The sequence below is a fragment of the Cryptomeria japonica genome, chromosome 4 (genome assembly GCF_030272615.1).
Source record: "Cryptomeria japonica chromosome 4, Sugi_1.0, whole genome shotgun sequence".
Classification (NCBI taxonomy): domain Eukaryota; kingdom Viridiplantae; phylum Streptophyta; class Pinopsida; order Cupressales; family Cupressaceae; genus Cryptomeria; species Cryptomeria japonica.
Genome location: NC_081408.1, coordinates 669,890,502 through 669,910,647, shown reverse-complemented (window position 1 = coordinate 669,910,647; position 20,146 = coordinate 669,890,502). Strand labels below are relative to the sequence as shown.

Below are 20,146 nucleotides of genomic sequence, written 5' to 3'. Positions count from 1 at the left end.
CATTTTCATAAATGCAAAATGTATTAATCATGCCTTGCATAGACAACTCATAGAACAATCCCATCTATTAGTACCCTAGCTAAGGTTAAAAAAGAAATATATACACCAATCATTGAGACACAAGTAAATATCATGGCTACATCATCATCCAAGACCTATCTTAGATGCCAGCGCATGAATTGTTGTGATGTTGGGATGAGTTCTGATATTTGTTTTAATGCCATGGATTTCATATTCCACGAGTTTTGTATACATTTGACAATATTTATATATCTAAATGTGTTAAATCTTTCAGCAAAAAATTGCGTTTATAGTTATTTGATCAATGCATACTTGTATATGTGATCAATGTAGCTTCTATTTGATGAGGTTATTGTGTCGTTAAGGATTATTTATTAAAGAGAGCATGCAACAGGTTTTAAATCCTCAAAAATCTTTGATTTTCTTGGATTTTTCAATTTGCCGAGTCTCGACGCCAAGTCCAATTCTGAGTCCAAAATCAGCTTGCCAAGTCTAAGCTGAGTCCAAGTCTTGTAACTATGATATATATGCATATTCTGATTCAATGAATATGAGTTTCATATATATAGAAGTCCATCATTATGAAACCCAAATTCATTGAATTAGAATATATATGCCAAGTCCAAAAAACACAAACAACAATATTAACTTATCCTTCATCAAGACAAAACAGAGAGACCAGCACCGAAAATCATTCCCCTCTAAATGAATACCCAAAAAACTCCTAAATAAGGAGTCACAAAAAAAAACCCTCAAAATAGGGACTGCATGAATCACCAATTACATCCCACAATCCATGAACAACTACAAGACAACAAAGTGGATGAGTAGTGGGATTCTACAATTAAAACAGTTGTTACATTAACTTACCCGTCTTTGAAAATTCTAAACCTCCTATTGGGCTATGTTGCCATCCATATGAGAGTGCAAACCTTCCATTAGGCCTATCGTCAAGGTATTCTCTTGGGATTCTTTGGCACAATCTAAGCTATTGCTAAAGTTTGCAACCCCAATTGTACTAGAGAGAGGAGTCTAGTGCTAATTCTGCCATTCAATAGGACCAGTAAAGCTATGCAAACTTCATAATGTAGAATCAATAGAATAATCACTGGTAAACTTAAAAAAAATTCCTTAGTCACTTTTCACCCAAATTTTTTATCACATCCATAGAGGATTTTTTATGTCATGCTTATTTCCCCAAAATTCACTATTCCCTTCAACCACATTACAATCAACTGCCAATTTAGCATCTACCTTTTGAGATTCACCAATAATTGTGTAATTGAATCTCATTGCAGCTCTGTCTCAAATTTTGGTTAAACTTCACTGTTCAAATTGTTTGTTTCATTTGCTCCAAAAATTTCCCTCAACTCTTCTTGGTTTATTTAGAACTTCACTTTTCTCTTCAAGATCAAATCTGGCTTCTATTAGAAGAGACAAAGCTACCACTTCAAATGCTCCTTCTTTTCATGGTTGTAAGAGGGTTTTCCTTCCTTAATGCTAAACCTTGTAAGTATTCTCTCTACCTTGATGGATTATATTTATGTCATATTACCAAGGTCTACCTAACAACAAATGACATGCATCCATTGGCACCACATCATAGAGCACTTTATCCACATATGGCCCAATTTTGAAGGCAACACAGCAAGATTTATTCACAAGCATGCTATGAATCTTCTTTAACCAAAAAAAATTGTGGGGGTTACTTTTGGGAATGCAAGCAAGCTATAATGTATCAACCCTTTTTGTACTCTCTACATTGTCAGTAGATCTACTGTCTATGATCACCTTACACACTTGGTGCTTACATTTGCATTTTTCTTGCAAGACATTCTTTCTCTACCAATCCACTTCAAGGTTTTTTTGTCCCTTGATATTAAGGTTCTTCTCAACATCAAGTTCATTCTTGACTCAATTTTAGCTTCTTTCTAACAAAGGCTTTTCTTGTTCTTGGGCTACCATGTAATTATTGGAAAAAGGTTGTGATTGATGTCAAAGGTGTTGGTCAATTTTGTCATTGTTGTTAAGTTATTTATAATAGTAGAATTTTGTCTTGTTGTGACCCTCCCTGCATTTGAGTTCCAAAACGATCTAGATTGACTGTGATATATCATGTTGATGATGCCTATAGCAGAATGTTTGTTGTTTCATCCTATATCTATCATTGGTGTTTGAGGTGATTTGGAAAGGGTTTCTAGAATGTTCTGAAGTCTGTTCCTCGAACAATGTGTTTACACTTGCAGTTTGAAAGGAAAGTATGCCTAAACATGATGCATCATATTCCATAGTTTTTGGAGTTGATCTTTTGTGGTCAAAAAGTTAGAAGTAACAAAGTGGCCACTATGTGAGTTGGTCGACTGAGTTAGTGTTCCAACTTGATGCACTAGAGGAGTGTAGCGTGCACCCGCTGAAGATAATGTGTGGATGATCCTTGGAACCAGATGGGTCTATGTTAGGAACTGCATAGCATCTTCTTTGTTTTGGTGTAACGTGTGGGCTTTTGGACTTGGTCTATTAAACATTTGGTTAAGGGTTATGCTTGTGGTCGACTTGAGGATATTTTAATTATGTTTTTGGCTGGTATGTGAATGTAATTGTCATTATAATACACATATATAGTTGTTCTAGGTTCATTCCTGCTGTGTGGAAAAATATAATATCCGTTTGACATGATTGATGTGCAAGTATGTGGGGGATGTTGTGTCTAGCATTGTGTGCGATTTTATCAGAAGATCATATGCACTGTGAAAGGGAATTCAAAGGGAATTCTAATGATGATCTAAACAGATAGGAGCTGAGTATATAGCCTTGAAAGTCCGCAATTCATCTTTTGAAGTGTTCCACGAGCGTTGGGGACGGGTTTTGGGGACGGGGGGACAAAGGCCTAAGTTTGGGGACGAGAGGGGGATGGCGGGAGGGGTGGCGAGGTGGTGGTGTTGATATAGTTATACATATACTTATAGTACTTGAAAAGATGTATAATAGTATAAGAATTACATTTCAAATGAAACTATAGGAAATTAGTAAAATTATAACATAACAAAATTTGGAACTAAATCTAAATACGAAGATTTCTTGAATGCTAATTGCTAAATAAAATTTGAAAAATGAAATTGTCAAATTGGAGATTTCTATTATATCGAAAATATGAATATTTGATGTCATATGAGATATCACAAAGTCTATAAGATGATTACATGATTCATCATTACAATGAGTAGCAAATACAGATACTAATAGCAATAGCATTACAAAAGACAAAATGCCAAAATGTCAAAACTCAAAATGTAGTGAAGGGAGGCCTCTAATCATCTACAAACTCCTCGTCACTAGAACTGCTGGACTCCACAAGGTCAAGATCCCTCAAGCTCACACCAACCAACCCTCCATCTAAAGTGGTATGATCATCCTCATCAATCTGTGAAGGCTCCTCTATCTCTACATCGCATCGTGTCGCTGGACTCTCCTTGTACACAAGTATCTTGCGGTCCATGAGACACAAAGCACTATGTACAGCCACAAGCTTCTCTGCTCTCTTAGAGGTAAGTTTGTTCCTCGTAAGAGAGTAGATGAAGCTATATGCAGACCAGTTCCTCTCAACAGCTGAAGAACTGGAAACCGAGGATAGCAGACAAATAGCTAGAGTGGTGGTCAAAGATTTCGGACCATCACAATTCCACCACAAAAGTGGGTCATCCTGTGCAATAGTTTCTATATCCATCTTTGTTGCATTTGAATAGCCTCTAAGAGTGGCAAAATCTTCCCCACTTAATGCGAATTATGTCGACATCTCTAGGATCATACATCTTCTCTATGCACCTAAAGAAACCCACCTTCACCTCATCATCCTGAATCGGTGTCACTCTACCTAGTCTAGCCTTGTACCACTTAAGATTTAAGGAAAAGGCAGCCATATGCAAAGGAGTGTTCAACTTGTCCCATTTGCGTTGAATGGTTGGCCAGATGTGCTCATTGTAGAATGCTAGAGAGGGGTCCTTCACTCGCACAACAACCCTCATCTGGTCAAGCATAGAGTCGATGCCCTCATACACCTCTCCAAGGTTAGGTGCATCCCCATCCCCATATTTGATAACCTGGAATATTGGAGAAATGATGGAGACAATGTATTTCGCATCAAGCCCAAAACACATCACTCTTCAATATCTCCTTCACCCTTCTCCCCATGGTCACCCCCCTCATCCTCAGGTTCAAATTCTGAATCATGATCACTATGAGAATGGATTTCCATCTCATCCTCACTCATGTCTTGGGAGCTCATTGTGAAAGTGACACTACATTTCACAAAATAAAAATAAAAATAAAATCAGCCTTGTTTGACAAATTGAAATACAAATTTGAAATTTCAATTTTGAAAACAAAATTTACAATTTATAATTTTATATTATTTAAAAATAAAACTAAAAATAATAAAATTTGATGTTGAATCTTGAGGGCAATTTTACCCTCAAGAATCAACATCAAATCTGAGATTAATAAGGAAAAAAAACAAGTTTACAAACAAAATTGAAAAATGAAAACCAAAAAATAAAACAACAGAAAAAAAAAAAAAGAAAAACCCTAGCTTGTGCTTGAAAAATCTCTCCAAAATGTAGTAGAATCCTCTTCCTCCACTGCTTCTTGCTCCTTCTCACTCCTATCACACTTGCAATCACTTTTTTCACTCCTTCAATCAAACTTCTACAAGTTTTTCCTCCTCTTCAGCTTGTTGGAAAAAAAATCAGTCTTTCAAAATGTGAGTGAAGTCATCAAATATGATGGTTGTGTTGTTTTGGGAGGAGTGGGGCCCACGTCAAATTAGGGTTAGCCCCAACCCCCAAAATAAACTTTTTTTTAAAATTTTAACATTTTTGGGCATTTGATGTGGGGGCGACGGGAGACATTTTCCCACCCCTCGAGAAATGCCTAGGCATCTCCCAAGGAGACTTGGGGACGTCTCCACGTCTCTTTGGAAGACGGAGACATTTCCCTGTCTCCAGCGAAGCGCCGATGGTGGTGGTGGGATGGCAGGAGACGTCATGTCCCCGTCTCCAAAATATGGCCCAAAAGGGGGGAAACGCATTTCCGTGGAATGTTGATCGTTTGTGTTCTTGGTTGAGGTGATTGGTGTCTCTAGTGCGTTGGTGCCTACAAATTCATTGTAAGGGGATTGGTGTCTTTGGTGATAGAGAGACCATTGTGTGAGTTGGCTGACTTAATTAGTGTTCTAGCTTGATGGGAGGAGTGTAGCGCACGCTCGCCAGAGATACGTCTGGATGATCATTGGGACCAGATGGGTCTATGTAGGGAACCACATAGCATGTTCTTTCATCTAGTGTAATTTTTGGATTTGGCTTATTACATTTAGTTAAGGGTTATGTTTCTGGCTGACTTGCAGATATTGTAATTATATTTTTGGCCGACATGTGAATGTAATTGTCATTGTAACACATACATAGTTGTTTTAGGTTCATTCCTAGGGTGTGCATTGATATAATATCTGTTTGACATGATTGATGTGCAAGTATGTGGGGTATGTTGTGTATAACATTGTGTGTGTTTTTATCAGGAGATCATATGCACTATGAGATGAAGTTTTGATGATGACCAGAATAGATAGGAGCTCAGTATTTAGCTTTGAAGGTCCACAATTCATCTTTTGTATTCTTGGTTGAGAGGATTGGTGTCTCTGGTAGGTTGGTGCTTACAAATCCATTCTAAGGGGATTGGTGTCTCTTGTGGATTGGTGCCCATAAACAATTGAAAGTTTCATATTTATTTGTGAAGATATTCTCATCGTTGTTTTTCCCTTTTGGGTTTCCATGTATATCTAGTGTTTCTCTTCTAGATGCATGTTTACGTTTATCATATGCTTAATGGTTTTAATGATGAAGTAAGATTCAAAATTGCTGGTAATGTTGAGCCCAAAATTGGGTTTTTATGTTCAATAGTTCTTATGCTTTTATGCTATATTATTTTCCCTTGTCAATCTGTTCAGCATGTGTCCCACTCTACAAAATTCTATGCTTGTCTAAAAAATTAGTTACTTTATGTTTTTTTAACTTTTTAGGTACTCTTGATGTCCCCATACATGCATTTTTCTCTACATCACTGCAGATGCATTCATTGGAACATGCTTTATGCATATGTTTCAAATATTTTATTTCCTAATGAAGATGGAGAAATATGTTATCTTCAGATTCCATTTGTATTTTAATGTTAGTGAATGGTATTATTATCTTCTTCTGATGCAGGAGGTTTTCTCAGTGTTGATGTTATTGTAGCTTCGGTAGTAATCCTTAGCCGACTACGGTCAAATATGTAATCAGCCTTTCGGCTTTACATATTTGTATGGTGGATGTCATGTGAGAGATTCCATGACTTAGCACTTGTGTTTATTCACCCTCTGCGAGTAGCCATGTTGAACGTCATGATGAGATGACGACATCACGTCGAGGATTCTGTGATGGGCATTTGTGTTCATTTGCATTTCCATTCATGGGAGTAGCCATGATGGACCCACCATTTGGGAGTCGCCATGGTGGTTGTGTTCATTTGTATTTCCATTCATGGGAGTAGCCATGATGGACCCACCCTTTGGGAGTAGCCATGGTGGATGTCATTATGTGACTAAGATATCGAGAAGGATTCCTCTCTAGCTAAGAGCAAGTGTTGATGTTATTGTAGCTTCGGTAGTAATCCTTAGCCGACTATGGTCAAATATGTAATCAGCCTTTTGGCTTTACATATTTGTATGAGCCGTTTAATATAATCGCTTTGTTAATAAAATATATTATTATTAAGTGGTCCGACTTGGAAAGTCCGCCACCCTTGAGGAAAGACATGTGGGTTTGAATAGAGCCGACCCATTGGTGAAGAGTCACCCACATATGGGTATAAACAAGATCAGTTCTCTCTCTACAATTATTTTTTGTAGGTGAACACACAACAATGTGATTACATACAACAGACTAAATTAAGAAGAGAAGTGCTCGGGGGAGACAATCGGGTATTGTCTATGGTTGGGAGGGCAAATCATTGCCTGTGGTCAATCGAGCACACCTAAATCAACACTTAGTACATTTTTTTTAATTTGAGGATTAAAGTTTTCTGGTTTAGCTTGGCTTGTTAAGATAGGAATTGAGGATATGTTGACTACTTTTTTTTTTAATACTGTCAAATATCAACTTATCTTTAGAGTATGGTATTGTTAAAAGGTTTTAGCAAACTCATAGGTGTGAAAAGATAATATCATGCTCAGTTTCTTAACAAGAGCTTTTGAAGAATGAGTTAATTGCCCTATAATATGTGAATGATTCCTTGTCACCATTGTCTACATAAATACGGTGGTAGAGTGTTCACATAGTGATAAGAGAGACACTTTATTGGTCTATGTTCCTTTTCCGGTCCCACATTGGAGTATATCATTTTACTGTCTAAGACTTTGTAGAAATACCTCAAGATCTATATATGACATTCTAAAGCTTGGTAAAGCATATAACAGTTGGGAGATACAGGTAGACTCTTTAATTGTGGACATTGAAATGTTTATAAAAACCTTCTTTATTTGCATTGGTCTTTGTCTCTTTTATTTAGACAATGGACTTTACTTTAAAATGGTTTATTCACTCCTTCGTTGCATTATGTTTGGCTTAACATCCTGTCCCATTGATTGTTTTTATTATTTAGCTTTTTGTGAATTTGAATGCTCTTTTCTTTGAATATTGCATCCTGAGAACTTGGTAAGATTACAATGGGCACAAAGATTACATGCTAGCAGGTGTTGATTGTAACTAGGGATATAGGGGTTCGGATTGCCTTAAGGCAACATCCGAACCCCATTTTAGGATCGGGTCCTAACCTAGGGTAGCGTGACCCTATTCACAATGCCACGCTATGCTAAATACATGTCATTTAACATTGGCACCAAAAACCAAGGAGGCCGACTTACATTTCAAAGAATAAATGATGCATATAAATAAATGACAATTTGCAAGTCAATCAATCATCAAGTTCGATAACATACAAGGCGATTTAGCTTTGCTGTGCGAAGTCTTAAGAAGGGTGTGAACTTAAGGAAGATTGCGAACTTATTCAGCTTGGTGCGAAATTGTCCAAGAGGACATAGTGGATCTTGATGCAAGCCTTTGAAGCATACAAGGGACAGATCTGATATGTGAAGATCAGATTCAAGCTAAGTATTGTACTTATATTTAGAGGAGAATACATAATCTGACTTGTGGGTCTTTCATGCTGGGTTTTTCCTCCTTGGAGGTTTTCCCAAGGTATGCTTGTTTGTCTGCTGTTCTATTTCTAATTTATGTTGGCTTATTAAATATTGCAAATCTGAATATAATCTAGGGCACAATTAATCTATGTTGGTTTACTAAAATACTGCAAATCTGATTACAATCTAGGGCACAATTAATCTATGTTGGTTTACTAAAATACTGCAAATCTAATTACAACCTAGGGCATAATCAAATATATGAATCTGATTAACATACCTAGGGTTTAAAATAACATGGTATCAGAGCTATAGGTGTCATTAACTTCTGATTTTAGCAAATCAATTGTTGCATATAGCTGTTGTCTGTGTTCAGATTAAAGATGTTAGGTTTGAAGGCTGAAGATAGGCTTGAAGGAGCCATTGATTTTGCTGCTTGGAAAGTTCGTATTCTATTGATCCTTGAAGAAAATGATCTACTGAAATTTGTAGAAGAAGAAAGGCTGTCTCCTCCAGAAGATGCTGAAGAGCTGAAACTGTTCAAGAAAGATTCCCTCAAAGCTAGAAGGATCATAATTGAGTCTGTCAAGAATCATCTTGTCAGTGTCATATCAAAGTTTGTATCTGCCAGAAAAATGATCAAACACTTGGAAGGGATGTATGAAGTCAACAATCTCAGCAGGGCTCTTGCCCTAAGACAACAACTTCTTCACATGAAAATGAAAGAAGAAGACTCAATCATAGCCTACTTCATGAAGATCAACGAACTAAAGGACAAGCTAAGCACTCTTGATTGCCAAATCTCAGATAAAGACCTTGTTATGATTGCATTAAATGGTCTACCTGATGAATGGGAACCATTCATTTGTAGCATTGGTGGAAGAGCCGATCGTCCCAACTTTGAATGTCTTCAATTTGATTGCATCGAAGAGGAATCTCGAATTGAGGTAAGAGGAAAACTCAAGAACTCTCTCAAAGATAATCATGTTCTCTTATCTAAATCTAGGAAAGGTGGTCATTGGAAGAAAGAGAAGAGAAAAAAAGATTTTAGATCCTCCTCCTATGACCCAAGGAAAAAGTCAAGAGATTCCTCCCACATTCGTTGCTTCAGATGTGACAAATATGGTCACTATGCCAGAGATTGTCAGAATGACCCAAAGGAAAGGGAAGCCAACTTAAATGAAGTTGCCGAACAAAGTGAAGACTACCTTCTTATCTCTGCTCTTTCCAGCAATGTTCCTACGGACAACAATACGTGGATACTTGATAGTGGTGCCTCTAGACACATCTCAGGATTTCGTGAGCATCTCTCAGATCTGATTGAAAAAGACACCAATCTTCATGTAGCAATCGGTGATGATGCTCGATACTTGGTAAAAGGTTCTGACACTATCTCTTTAAAACTAGATTCTGGTATTTCCTTACAACTCTGTGATATTCTCTTTGTACCTGGTATTAAAAGAAATCTTATTTCCATTTCGGCTTTAGAAGATAAGGGTTTGCAAATAGCATTTTTTGAAGGGAAAGTACTCGCTTGGCCTAAGAAATCTAATTTCAAATATGTTCGTATTATTGGAAATAGATGTGATAGTTTATATAAGCTTGCAGCTAATCCAATTCAAGCTCTCATTTATGAGACCCCTAAATCATGCGAGCTATGGCATAGAAGATTGGGTCATCTTCACTTTCAAGCTCTTCCCACTCTCGATAAAATGGTCTAAGGTATGCCTAACCTCAGTTTATCTCATGATGATGCTTGTAAAGGTTGTGCAATGGGTAAGAATGTAAAGAATCCCTTTCATAAAAGCGATAGTAGGGCTAAAGAAAGGTTAGAACTTATTCATTTAGATTTATGTGGTCCTATGTCTGTAGCATCTCCTAGCGGTTTCCTATATTATGTTATCTTCATAGATGATTTCTCTAGGAAAACATGGATCTATTTTCTTAAAACTAAAGAGTCTGAAGAAGTCCTAAACAGACTTAAAGAATTCAAAGCCTTAGTTGAAAATACTACAAGAAATCGAATTAAATGTTTGAGGTCTGACAATGGAGGTGAATACACCTCAGGTAGCTTCTATGACTTTTGTGTTAAAGCAAGAATTAAGAGGGAGTTTTGTGTTCCCTACAACCCTCAGCAAAATGGAGTTGTTGAAAGAAAGAACAGGACCATTGTTGAAGCTGCAAGAGCCATGATACATGATTAGGACTTGCAACCTTTTCTATGGGCAGAAGCATCCAAAACCGCAGTTTATATTCAGAATAGATGTCCTCATCGAGTCCTAAAGGATGTGACACCTGAAGAAGCTTTTTCTGGAATCAAACCAAACATTAGTCACCTAAGAATTTTCGGAAGCCCTGTGTATGTTCATGTGCCTAAAGAAAAATGAACCAAGTTGGATCCATCTGGAAAGAAAGGCATCCTAGTAGGATACAACGAATCTTCCAAAGCCTTCAGGATCTACATTTCAGGTCAAAGGTATGTTGAGTTAAGTAGAGATGTAACTTTTAAAGAAGATATTGCTTTCAAAAGATCTAAAGGTTCATTAACCAACAATAATGATATGGTGATGGAAAATCAAGATTCAATTGTTGATGCTAACCCTGAGTTACAGGAGGAGTCTACTGATCTTCCAAATCAGGAAGTTCAGACTGACTCATCAGAACCCATGCAATCTACCGATATTCCTCAGGATATTGTGGTCTGCAAGAAGAGACCACTTTGGGTTAGAAATACGATTCAAGATGCTGAAGGGTTTGCTGCTCCCAGAGGAACCTTCAGAAATAGCAAGAGTGTCCAAAATCACGCCAACTACATTTCTGTGATGTGCAATATAATTGAGTCTGAACCCCACAATATTGGAGAAGCTATGTCCCTTCATGCTTGGAAATTAGCCATGGATGAAGAGTATGGGTCTATCATCAAGAATGATGTCTAGGACATTGTACCCAAACCCAAAGGTAAGTCTGTCGTTTCTTCTAAATGGTTGTTTAAAATTAAACATAATGTTGATGGTAGTATTGAAAAATATAAAGCTAGATTTGTAGCACGTGGTTTTTCTCAAAAGGAATGAATAGATTATGAAGAAACATTTGCCCCTGTTGCTAGATATACCTCTATTAGGTCTATAATAGCTATTGCTGCAGCCAAAGGTTGGGAGCTGCATCAACTGGACGTTAAGACAACCTTCCTTAATGGTGTCATTGAGGAGGAAGTCTATATTGAGCAACCAAAAGGTTATGTAATCCATAAAAAAGATTCTCATGTTTGCAGGTTGAAGAAAGCCTTATATGGGCTCAAACAGGCTCCTCGCGCTTGGTATGAAAGAATTGATAAGTACTTACTAGGTTTAGGGTTTTCCAAGAATGATGATGATGCTAACATTTACTTGAAAGTTTATAATGATGAGATGCTTATTTTAGTTTTGTATGTAGATGATTTATTTCTCACGGGTGAAAATAAATTAATCATGAGATGTAAAAAGGAATTAGCCTCAGAATTTGAAATGAAGGATTTAGGTCTAATGCATTACTTCCTAGGGTTAGAAGTATGGCAAAGAGCTACTGAAATCTTTCTAAGTCAGGGAAAATACACTATTGATATTTTGAAAAGATTTAGAATGATAGATTGTAAACCTATGCGTACTCCTATGGAATCTAACTTAAAGAAGTTAAGTGTTTCTGCAGCTAACTCTGATTTTGCAGATCCCTTTGAGTACAGGCAGTTGATTGGCTCCTTGATGTACCTAGTCAATACTAGGCCAGATATCTGTTATGCGGTTAATGCTCTTAGTCAGTTCATGAGCTCACCTAAACATGTTCACCTGGTTGCTGCCAAGCACATTCTAAGATACCTATGTGGCACGATTGGTTATGGGCTGAAGTATTCACTTAATACCCCAATTCTCCTGAAAGGCTACTCAGTTTCAGATTGGGCAGGAAGTGTCAAGGACAGGAAAAACACTTCAGGCATCTACTTCAACATGGGCTCCGCAGTAATCTCTTGGGCATGCCAAAAGCAATCTTCGGTAGCATTAAGCACTGCTGAAGCTGAGTACATTGCCGCATCTGTTACATCCAGAGAAGCAGTGTGGCTTCGTAAGCTCCTTGTTGGATTATTTGGTCAAGCCAATGATCCCACCACCATTCATTGTGATAATCAAAGCTGTATAAAGATGTCAGTAAATCCTGTATTTCATGATCGGTCCAAACATGTGGAAACACACTATCATTACATTCGGGATATGGTGCAGAGAGGCGCCATTCATCTAAAGTACATTAGCACAGATGAACAGATTGCTGACATCCTCACCAAACCTTTATCCAGAGTGAAGTTCGAGTACTTCAGAGATAGACTTGGTGTCATGGAAAACGGAATCCTGATTGAGAGGGAGCTTCAATCTCAGTGACTGTGTAGCACTTTGAATCATTTCTTGTGTGTGTGCAAGAATGAATTTCATCCAATCTATGCTTGTGTGCTAGATGGATAATTGTAATAATGTAAAGACCCACTGGTGTATTACACTTTCTATGCTTGTGTGCTAGAACCATCCTATGCTTGTGTGCTAGGTGGAAGATGTAATTCTATGCTTGTGTGCTAGATGGAACTTAAAGGTTCAGATTATGTATTCTCCTCCTCCCTAGTTAAGAGGGAGTGTTGATTGTAACTAGGGATATAGGGGTTCGGATTGTCTTAAGGCAACATCCGAAGCCCATTTTAGGACCGGGTCCTATCCTAGGGTAGCGTGACCCTATTCACAATGCCACGCTATGCTAAATACAAGCCATTTAACATTGGCGCCAAAATCCAAGGAGGCCGACTTACATTTCAAAGAATAAATGATGCATATAAATAAATGACAATTTGCAAGTCAATCAATCATCAAGTTCGATAACATACAAGGCGATTTAGCTCTGCTGTGAGAAGTCTTAATAAGGGTTCGAACTTAAGGAAGATTGCGAACTTATTCAGCTTGGTGTGAAATTGTCCAAGAGGACATAGTGGATCTTGATGCAAGCCTTTGAAGCATACAAGGGACAGATCTGATATGTGAAGATCAGATTCAAGCTAAGTATTGTACTTATATTTAGAGGAGAATACATAATCTGACCTGTGGGTCTTTCATGCTGGGTTTTTCCTCCTTGGAGGTTTTCCCAAGGTATGCTTGTTTGTCTGCTGTTCTATTTCTGATTTATGTTAGCTTATTAAATACTGCAAATCTGAATACAATCTAGGGCACAATTAATCTATGTTGGTTTACTAAAATACTGCAAATCTGATTACAATCTAGGGCACAATTAATCTATGTTGGTTTACTAAAATACTGCAAATCTGATTACAACCTAGGGCATAATCAAATATATGAATCTGATTAACATACCTAGGGTTTAAAATAACAGCAGGTACTTAATGATTCTCTCCCAACACAGGCAGAATATCGTCATCTTTCCTCGTGGACACTTTTTAACCTCTCATCACAACAAAAAATTAAAATGAAGTCCGCACTTTTTGGCCCAGATTCCCATGGAAGAACATCAATATACAATTGATATCTATTGGTCAATTCTCATGTTTTATTGAAGAAATACATAATGCTTACATGCAGTTAAAGCCATGCAGTGCAAGCTTTCATAGGATGCTTAAATTGAGCATAGCAAACTAATGAATGAATATGTCCATCTTCCCTACATCATATTTATTTCTTTGTCTTTTGGCATGATGAAAAATAAAACAGAAACATTGTCACCTTGACTGGACAAGTACTACTGCAGCATACTAATTTTGGCCTTAGTCATGACCCCTAAAGTTATAATGCACATATCGGTACAGTATGGGTTTCTGTTTTGATGATATTTTTGATCCACCCAATCTATCTATTTATCCTGGTACAATTTGTGCTACAAGCTCATCTCCTTATGCTACACTTGGATAAATACTTCAAACTGCAGTGTTGCATTTCTTTTCTTGTCATTAGTTTTCTAATATAACTTTTTGTTCAATTCAGAGCATACATGTATGCATTTTTGTAATGGAAACTCAGTTCGACTATGGAGCAGCTGTTAGATACTTACAATTAGATTGCATCAAATTTCTCACTTTCTGTCTGTTCATAAATGAATGTGATTCCATGTGTGCAGCCAATTTGGGATGCAATATCAAGATTCAATCCACATCTCTTCATTTGGCTGGGAGACAATATCTATGCAGATGAAAAACTGGCGGCAAAAATTATTGGAAAAGAGAGGACAGTTGGTCCCTGGAAAAACACACAAAGATTTCTCCCAGTTTCTGATAAAGAAATGAAGTTTAAGTATGATCAGGCCAAGACTAATCCTGGTTATGCATGGTTGCGAAGCAAAACTCAGGTGAGTACGGCTCTCATCTGCCAAGACATTTCTTTTGAAATAAAATTACAAATATAAAGAATGGGTACAATTTTCGTACCAAATCACTTTGCCTATATCAGAGATAATTATGCAGCGTTTCTTTAATTTTTCAGAAATTGTAGAGTTTTGATTTCTATTATCACCATATTCTGAGATTGATATATTTCCTTTTGGCAATAAGAAAGTCATTCAGTATGGATAACTATAATCAAAACTTATTGAAGGTTGCGTAGGAATTGTTAGCACCAATTTGGTACCATATGAAACTCAGTATTATAGGCTCTTTCCCTTGCTTCTATGTTAAGTAATCCTCAATCATATGCCAAGATAATTGTGGTCTCTCCCAGATAGTTACAAAACTTTGTTCTGTTAATTTCCCGTTACACTAACAAATTCTGCAGGGTAAAGATATGTTTTCAACAAGGCACTAAATGATGAAAAGAAAGGAGGAGATTGTTAACACAAGGAAGATGAAGATAGGAGAAGAAATTTAAGTGAAAAGGCTTGTTACTGTGACTTCTCTTTATGGTTCGCCAATCGGCTACAACATCTCTTCCTAGTCTAACAAACCACCTCAAGGAAGCATCCTTGAGTGTTGTTGGAAACATTTTTAGTTTGTATGCATCTGTGGTATAATCATAACTTTTGCAGAGGACGTCAAATTCAAATAGGAATATATTTGGGTCCTTTGTGATGAGACCATATAAGTTAGGAAGGGTAGGAGGAATGTTCTTAATGGCAGAGTGCCTTGCTTGATTAGAGATGGGACATTGGATGGTTGTGGTTTCTGGGGGTGTTTTTGCTGATGCATCTCCTATTACAGCATTGTGGGTTTTGCTATAGGTGGAGGGAATGAGTTGAGAATGAGGCTCATTGGACCCTTGATTTGAAACAACAAATGGAATGGCTTTAGGGAGTTGTGTTTTAGGGGCTAGGGATTCACTAGACTATCCTCCCTTCATGTTTTCATTTGGTATTGATGTCTGATCATGATTATTGTTAATTGCTAAAAATCTCCCTAGGGGATCTCCTCCATCCCATACAACAATTGTAGTGATGATGTTCACCTTTTTGCAGTGTTAGTAAATAGTTTGGTATTGGACTAATATCTAATGGTCCTAAATGCTGGAAATGTAATTTGTACACTAGGAAAGCAGGAAAACTATTCAAAACCCTGGAAACTCAAAAGCTTGTCACCATCCTTGGCAGTGATGCCAAAAAAGGTTGAGCGCTATCTCTAATGCTGCAGGTTTCTCTAGTAATAGCAAATTACACTGCTATAGATAACAGTTACTCTACCATCAATAATCAATTATTTGTATGGAATAAACCTAACTAAGATTATTGAAATCATCAGCGATTAATACTATAAATGGAGTTACAGCTTTACCTCAAGTAGGCCCTTGCTTGGGGTTAACTATACTCTTCTACTTACAAAATGTTAATCAAATCTCTTTATCATTCATTCACACAATATCAACTGAATTGAAGGAATATCTTAAATTACTTGTTCAGAAAACATTACAAACAAGTAAAAACCTCTGTTCCTCCTTTGATACACAAAGTCCTCAGAATATTTATGGATGAACTTTAACTATCTAAAACGAATTCGACTCTTAACAGTCTAAACTACACTTGTTGACTCATCCCTAAGACATAGGAAGAGGACTGCTTTATTATAATATAAACACAAATAAGAAACTAAGTGTGATCTAACTTCAAGAAGTTTAATCCTATTATAACATTCCAGCCATAAATAGAAGGAACGGAATTAATGAAAATGTGTAGATAGATGACATAATTTACACATTTCTTGCTAAGGAATCGCTACTGTCTCCACCACTATTTACTGCTTGATTGAGTTCCTTCTTATTTTTAAATGGAAGAAATTACTTCTGTTGATGAGTTGTTGGTGGTTGAGATCACGGGCTGCATATACTAGCTCATTTAGCTGCGGACATTTGCTTCTTTAGCTGTGGATACTCGCTCCTTCAGCTGCAGGTAGTGGTTCCTACAGCTGCAAGCTCACAACAGCCTCGGTGTTGTCTGCTGTCTTTGCTGCATGAAGAGTTAGATTTTCCAAAATATTTCTATGCTAAGATCACCATAGACAACATAATTTACTATCATCTTTTGAAAACCATTATCTAAAGACAATCATTTATCAAAACATTATATATTAATTTAAGTGCTTTATACTTCAAATATTGATACGAAGTCTTAAGCATTAGATGGAAATGTTCTATGAAATAGGAAATAAGCATAATTAATAGGTGTGATTGTGGAACCCATCACCAAGGTATATTAATAATGCATCCACATGAATTTGAAATTCCTTGTCAACAAATCTATAGTTTAGGGTAATGTTGGCTTGGCATTAGACAAAATTTTGCTTTGTGAATTGAAATGGATGATATAACTTATATTGGTCCTTATCTATGCCAATGTTCTTATAGGCTTTGCTTCCAATCACCTTACCATAAATGTTATGCCCTTGATAAGTTTCTGCAAGTTATTGAATCATTTATAATTTTTTGTAGGTCATATCTACTATCAACAAGAAAATATTTTCAATACATCACCATTGGTGCTAGAGGGTGTTGATTTTTGGTATGCTCGATTAACCACAGGCAAACACCAGATTTGTTGCCTTCCCAACCATAGACAATAAGCTCTTATCGTCACCCCCGAGCACATCTCTTCTCAATATGTGTATCTGCTATATGATTGAGTGTATATAATATATATATATATATATATATATATATATATATATATATATATGAATGGAGATTCAATATCCTTTAAATGCACTGCTTATGCCTTTTCTCCAAGAGTCGGCCCTCTCCTAAGCAACGCGTCTCAATACAAAGAGGTGGTGAACATCCAAGTCGGCCTCATACGATTACTATTAAAGCAAGATGCTAATCGACATGCGTTAAGACCTTAATTATGCTTAACACAAATGAATATAAATTGGACCTATAATTGTCTAAGGCCAATAGGCCAATTAGACAATTATATTAGCTATGTCGGCCATAGAAGGAATCCGACCATAGCTACAAACATCAACACTCCCTCTTAGCTAGGGAGGAATTCTTCTCAATATTTGAGTCACATAGTGGCATCCACCATGGCTAGTCCCAAAGGGTGGGTCCATCATGGCTACTCCCATGTATGGAAAGGTAAGTAAACACAAGTGCTTCATCACGAAGTCACTCAACGTGATGTTGTCACCTCAATATGACATTCACCATGGCTAATCCCAAAGGGTGAATAAGCACAAATGCCAAGTCATGGAGTCTCTCACATGACATCCACCATACCTATTCGCAGAGGGTGGAACAAGGGCTGGAACCTCAAACTTCTCTCACAGAGAAGAATGCACAAGGGTTGAAACCTCAAACTTCTCTCACAGAGAAGAATGCACAACAAGGGCTGATACCTGAAACTTCTCTCAGAGAAGAATGCACAACAAGGGCTGATACCTCAAACTTCTCTCAGAGAGAAGAATGCACAACAAGGGCTAATACCTCAAACTTCTCTCACCGAGAAGAATGCACAACAAGGGCTTGCACCTCAAACTTCTCTCACAAAGAAGAATGCTTTAAAGAAGGGAGTGAACCTCGAACTTCTCCCTCACAGAGAAGAACTCATTAACAAATCTTCATGATGGCGTGGCTCCCTCTGAAGCTGAAATATTAAGCTCCCTTTGAAGCTGAAATGTCAAACTCCCTCTCAACCTTCTGACCTCTTCGTCCAAGGTTACTTTTGACGATATGTCAGACTCCCTCTAAATGTTGATTCTTCCTCTGCGAAGAAATGCAAGCAATCTTCCTTCCTTGAATGCAATCTCTGATTCATCCTGGAAGCATTTCAGAGAGAGATAATGATAGTCAGGGGAAATGTCAATACATGATTCACTATTCAATGAAGTAGCATGACTTAATGAAAATTCATGAACATTATTCAAACATAAAGAGTACTTATCTTTTATATGGAATTTCCATTCACTTGGATTGATCACACCGAAGCACCTAGTGATGATCAAATGGTTGGGTGGCCTTTGGCCCTCGCCATCACTCATCATCTTGTCGACAATATCTGCTCTGTGCATAGCTTAAGCATCATTTGAAGATCTGTCTTTAATACCATTCACAGCAAAATGATGGATTAACCACATAAATGTGACAGAAATCCCCCCATTCAACAGTGCCTGAAAAGAAGACGAACAAGACCTCTAACCAAACTTTTGCCCAAAGCCAAAACCAATTGATTCAAAATAGCCGAATGAGAAACACCACCACAGGTGATGATGAAAGAAATCGATCACCCAAAAATGCAAGCCGCAAAATATAATGAGGAGTTTTGGGCAGAATGTCGATCTAAGGAAATTTCCTTGGGTAGATCAGATGAACAAAACCACCATCAAGAACAGATCAATCAAGCCAAAATAATGTGAGCACATTTGTCACTGCAAACTCTCAACAATAAGCCAATATGAATCGACTTGATTTGACTGAGGAGAACGCAGGCCAGTAATACGCATTGACCAAACTGAAAAAAACACTTGATTTGTCACAATAGAAACGAAACCCGATCTGATGCAAAACAACACCAATAAAATGGCATTACTAATCGCCAAGAAACAACTCTATAAAATGTAGGTCTAATGGAAACTCCAAGAATCAATGCCAAGAAGGAAAAGTCCCCTCCTCTCGACCGGATCAGCCGCCACAAGGATGATGAGTTACATAGATCAATCACACGGGATATGCGCCAACACATCTCTACAAAATATATCTCGCTGGAACCACAGAGATCTACAAATTGTGATCTTGCCAACCACGATCACACGGCCAAAGGAAATTACTCCACAAGTGATTAACACAAGTCCAAACTTCGATCAGGCCAATTAAAATGCCAATGAAGGAACCAAGCAAGTCCTTTGATTGAGATGTCAATGATCAAATAAGACTCTGAATAGCTCAAAATGAGTCTGGGAAATAGTTGGGTTAACCAAAATACGGGCCACACAAGGTAGGGCCGCCAAATGCAAAAGCACATCGACATGACTACAAGTGCACAACCTGCAACATCAACATCAGCCTGGATTGTGTACTTGCACTCGCCTAGAGTGTTCCACAGCTGATTGTGCGGTCACATGAGGCAGACACAATCATGTCCGAGTTGTCGATGGGCATCGCAATGGCCGTCACCTAGTCTAAGTGCCCCTCCATTGTGTCGCGCAGTACCAGTGCTTCCGTCATGATTCCTCGCTTGACAAAAAATTCTTCTTTCTACTCTAGTTTTGGTTTTCCCTTTGCCTCTCCTCTGTGAGGTGTATTGAACTCCCTCAAAAACACAGGATCTACCTTCAAGCGATTAGGCTCTATAGAAGGAACCTGGCTTTGATACCATGTTGATTTTTGGTATGCTCGATTAACCACAAGCAAACATCAGATTTGTTGCCTTCCTAACCATAGACGATAAGCTCTTATTGTCAACCCCGAG

At 37.6% G+C, this 20,146-nt stretch overlaps 1 protein-coding gene across 4 annotated transcripts in view; it reads left to right on the top strand.

The window, feature by feature from the left end:
• LOC131042706 (uncharacterized) overlaps positions 1-20,146 on the top strand; it is a 77,328-nt gene that overhangs the window by 14,537 nt on the left and 42,645 nt on the right. For all 4 annotated transcript variants that reach the window (XM_057976033.2, XM_057976031.2, XM_057976032.2 and 1 more), the window contains exon 2: positions 14,384-14,611. In XM_057976033.2, coding sequence (XP_057832016.2) covers positions 14,384-14,611 — 228 coding nt within the window. The remainder of the gene's footprint in view (positions 1-14,383; positions 14,612-20,146) is intronic.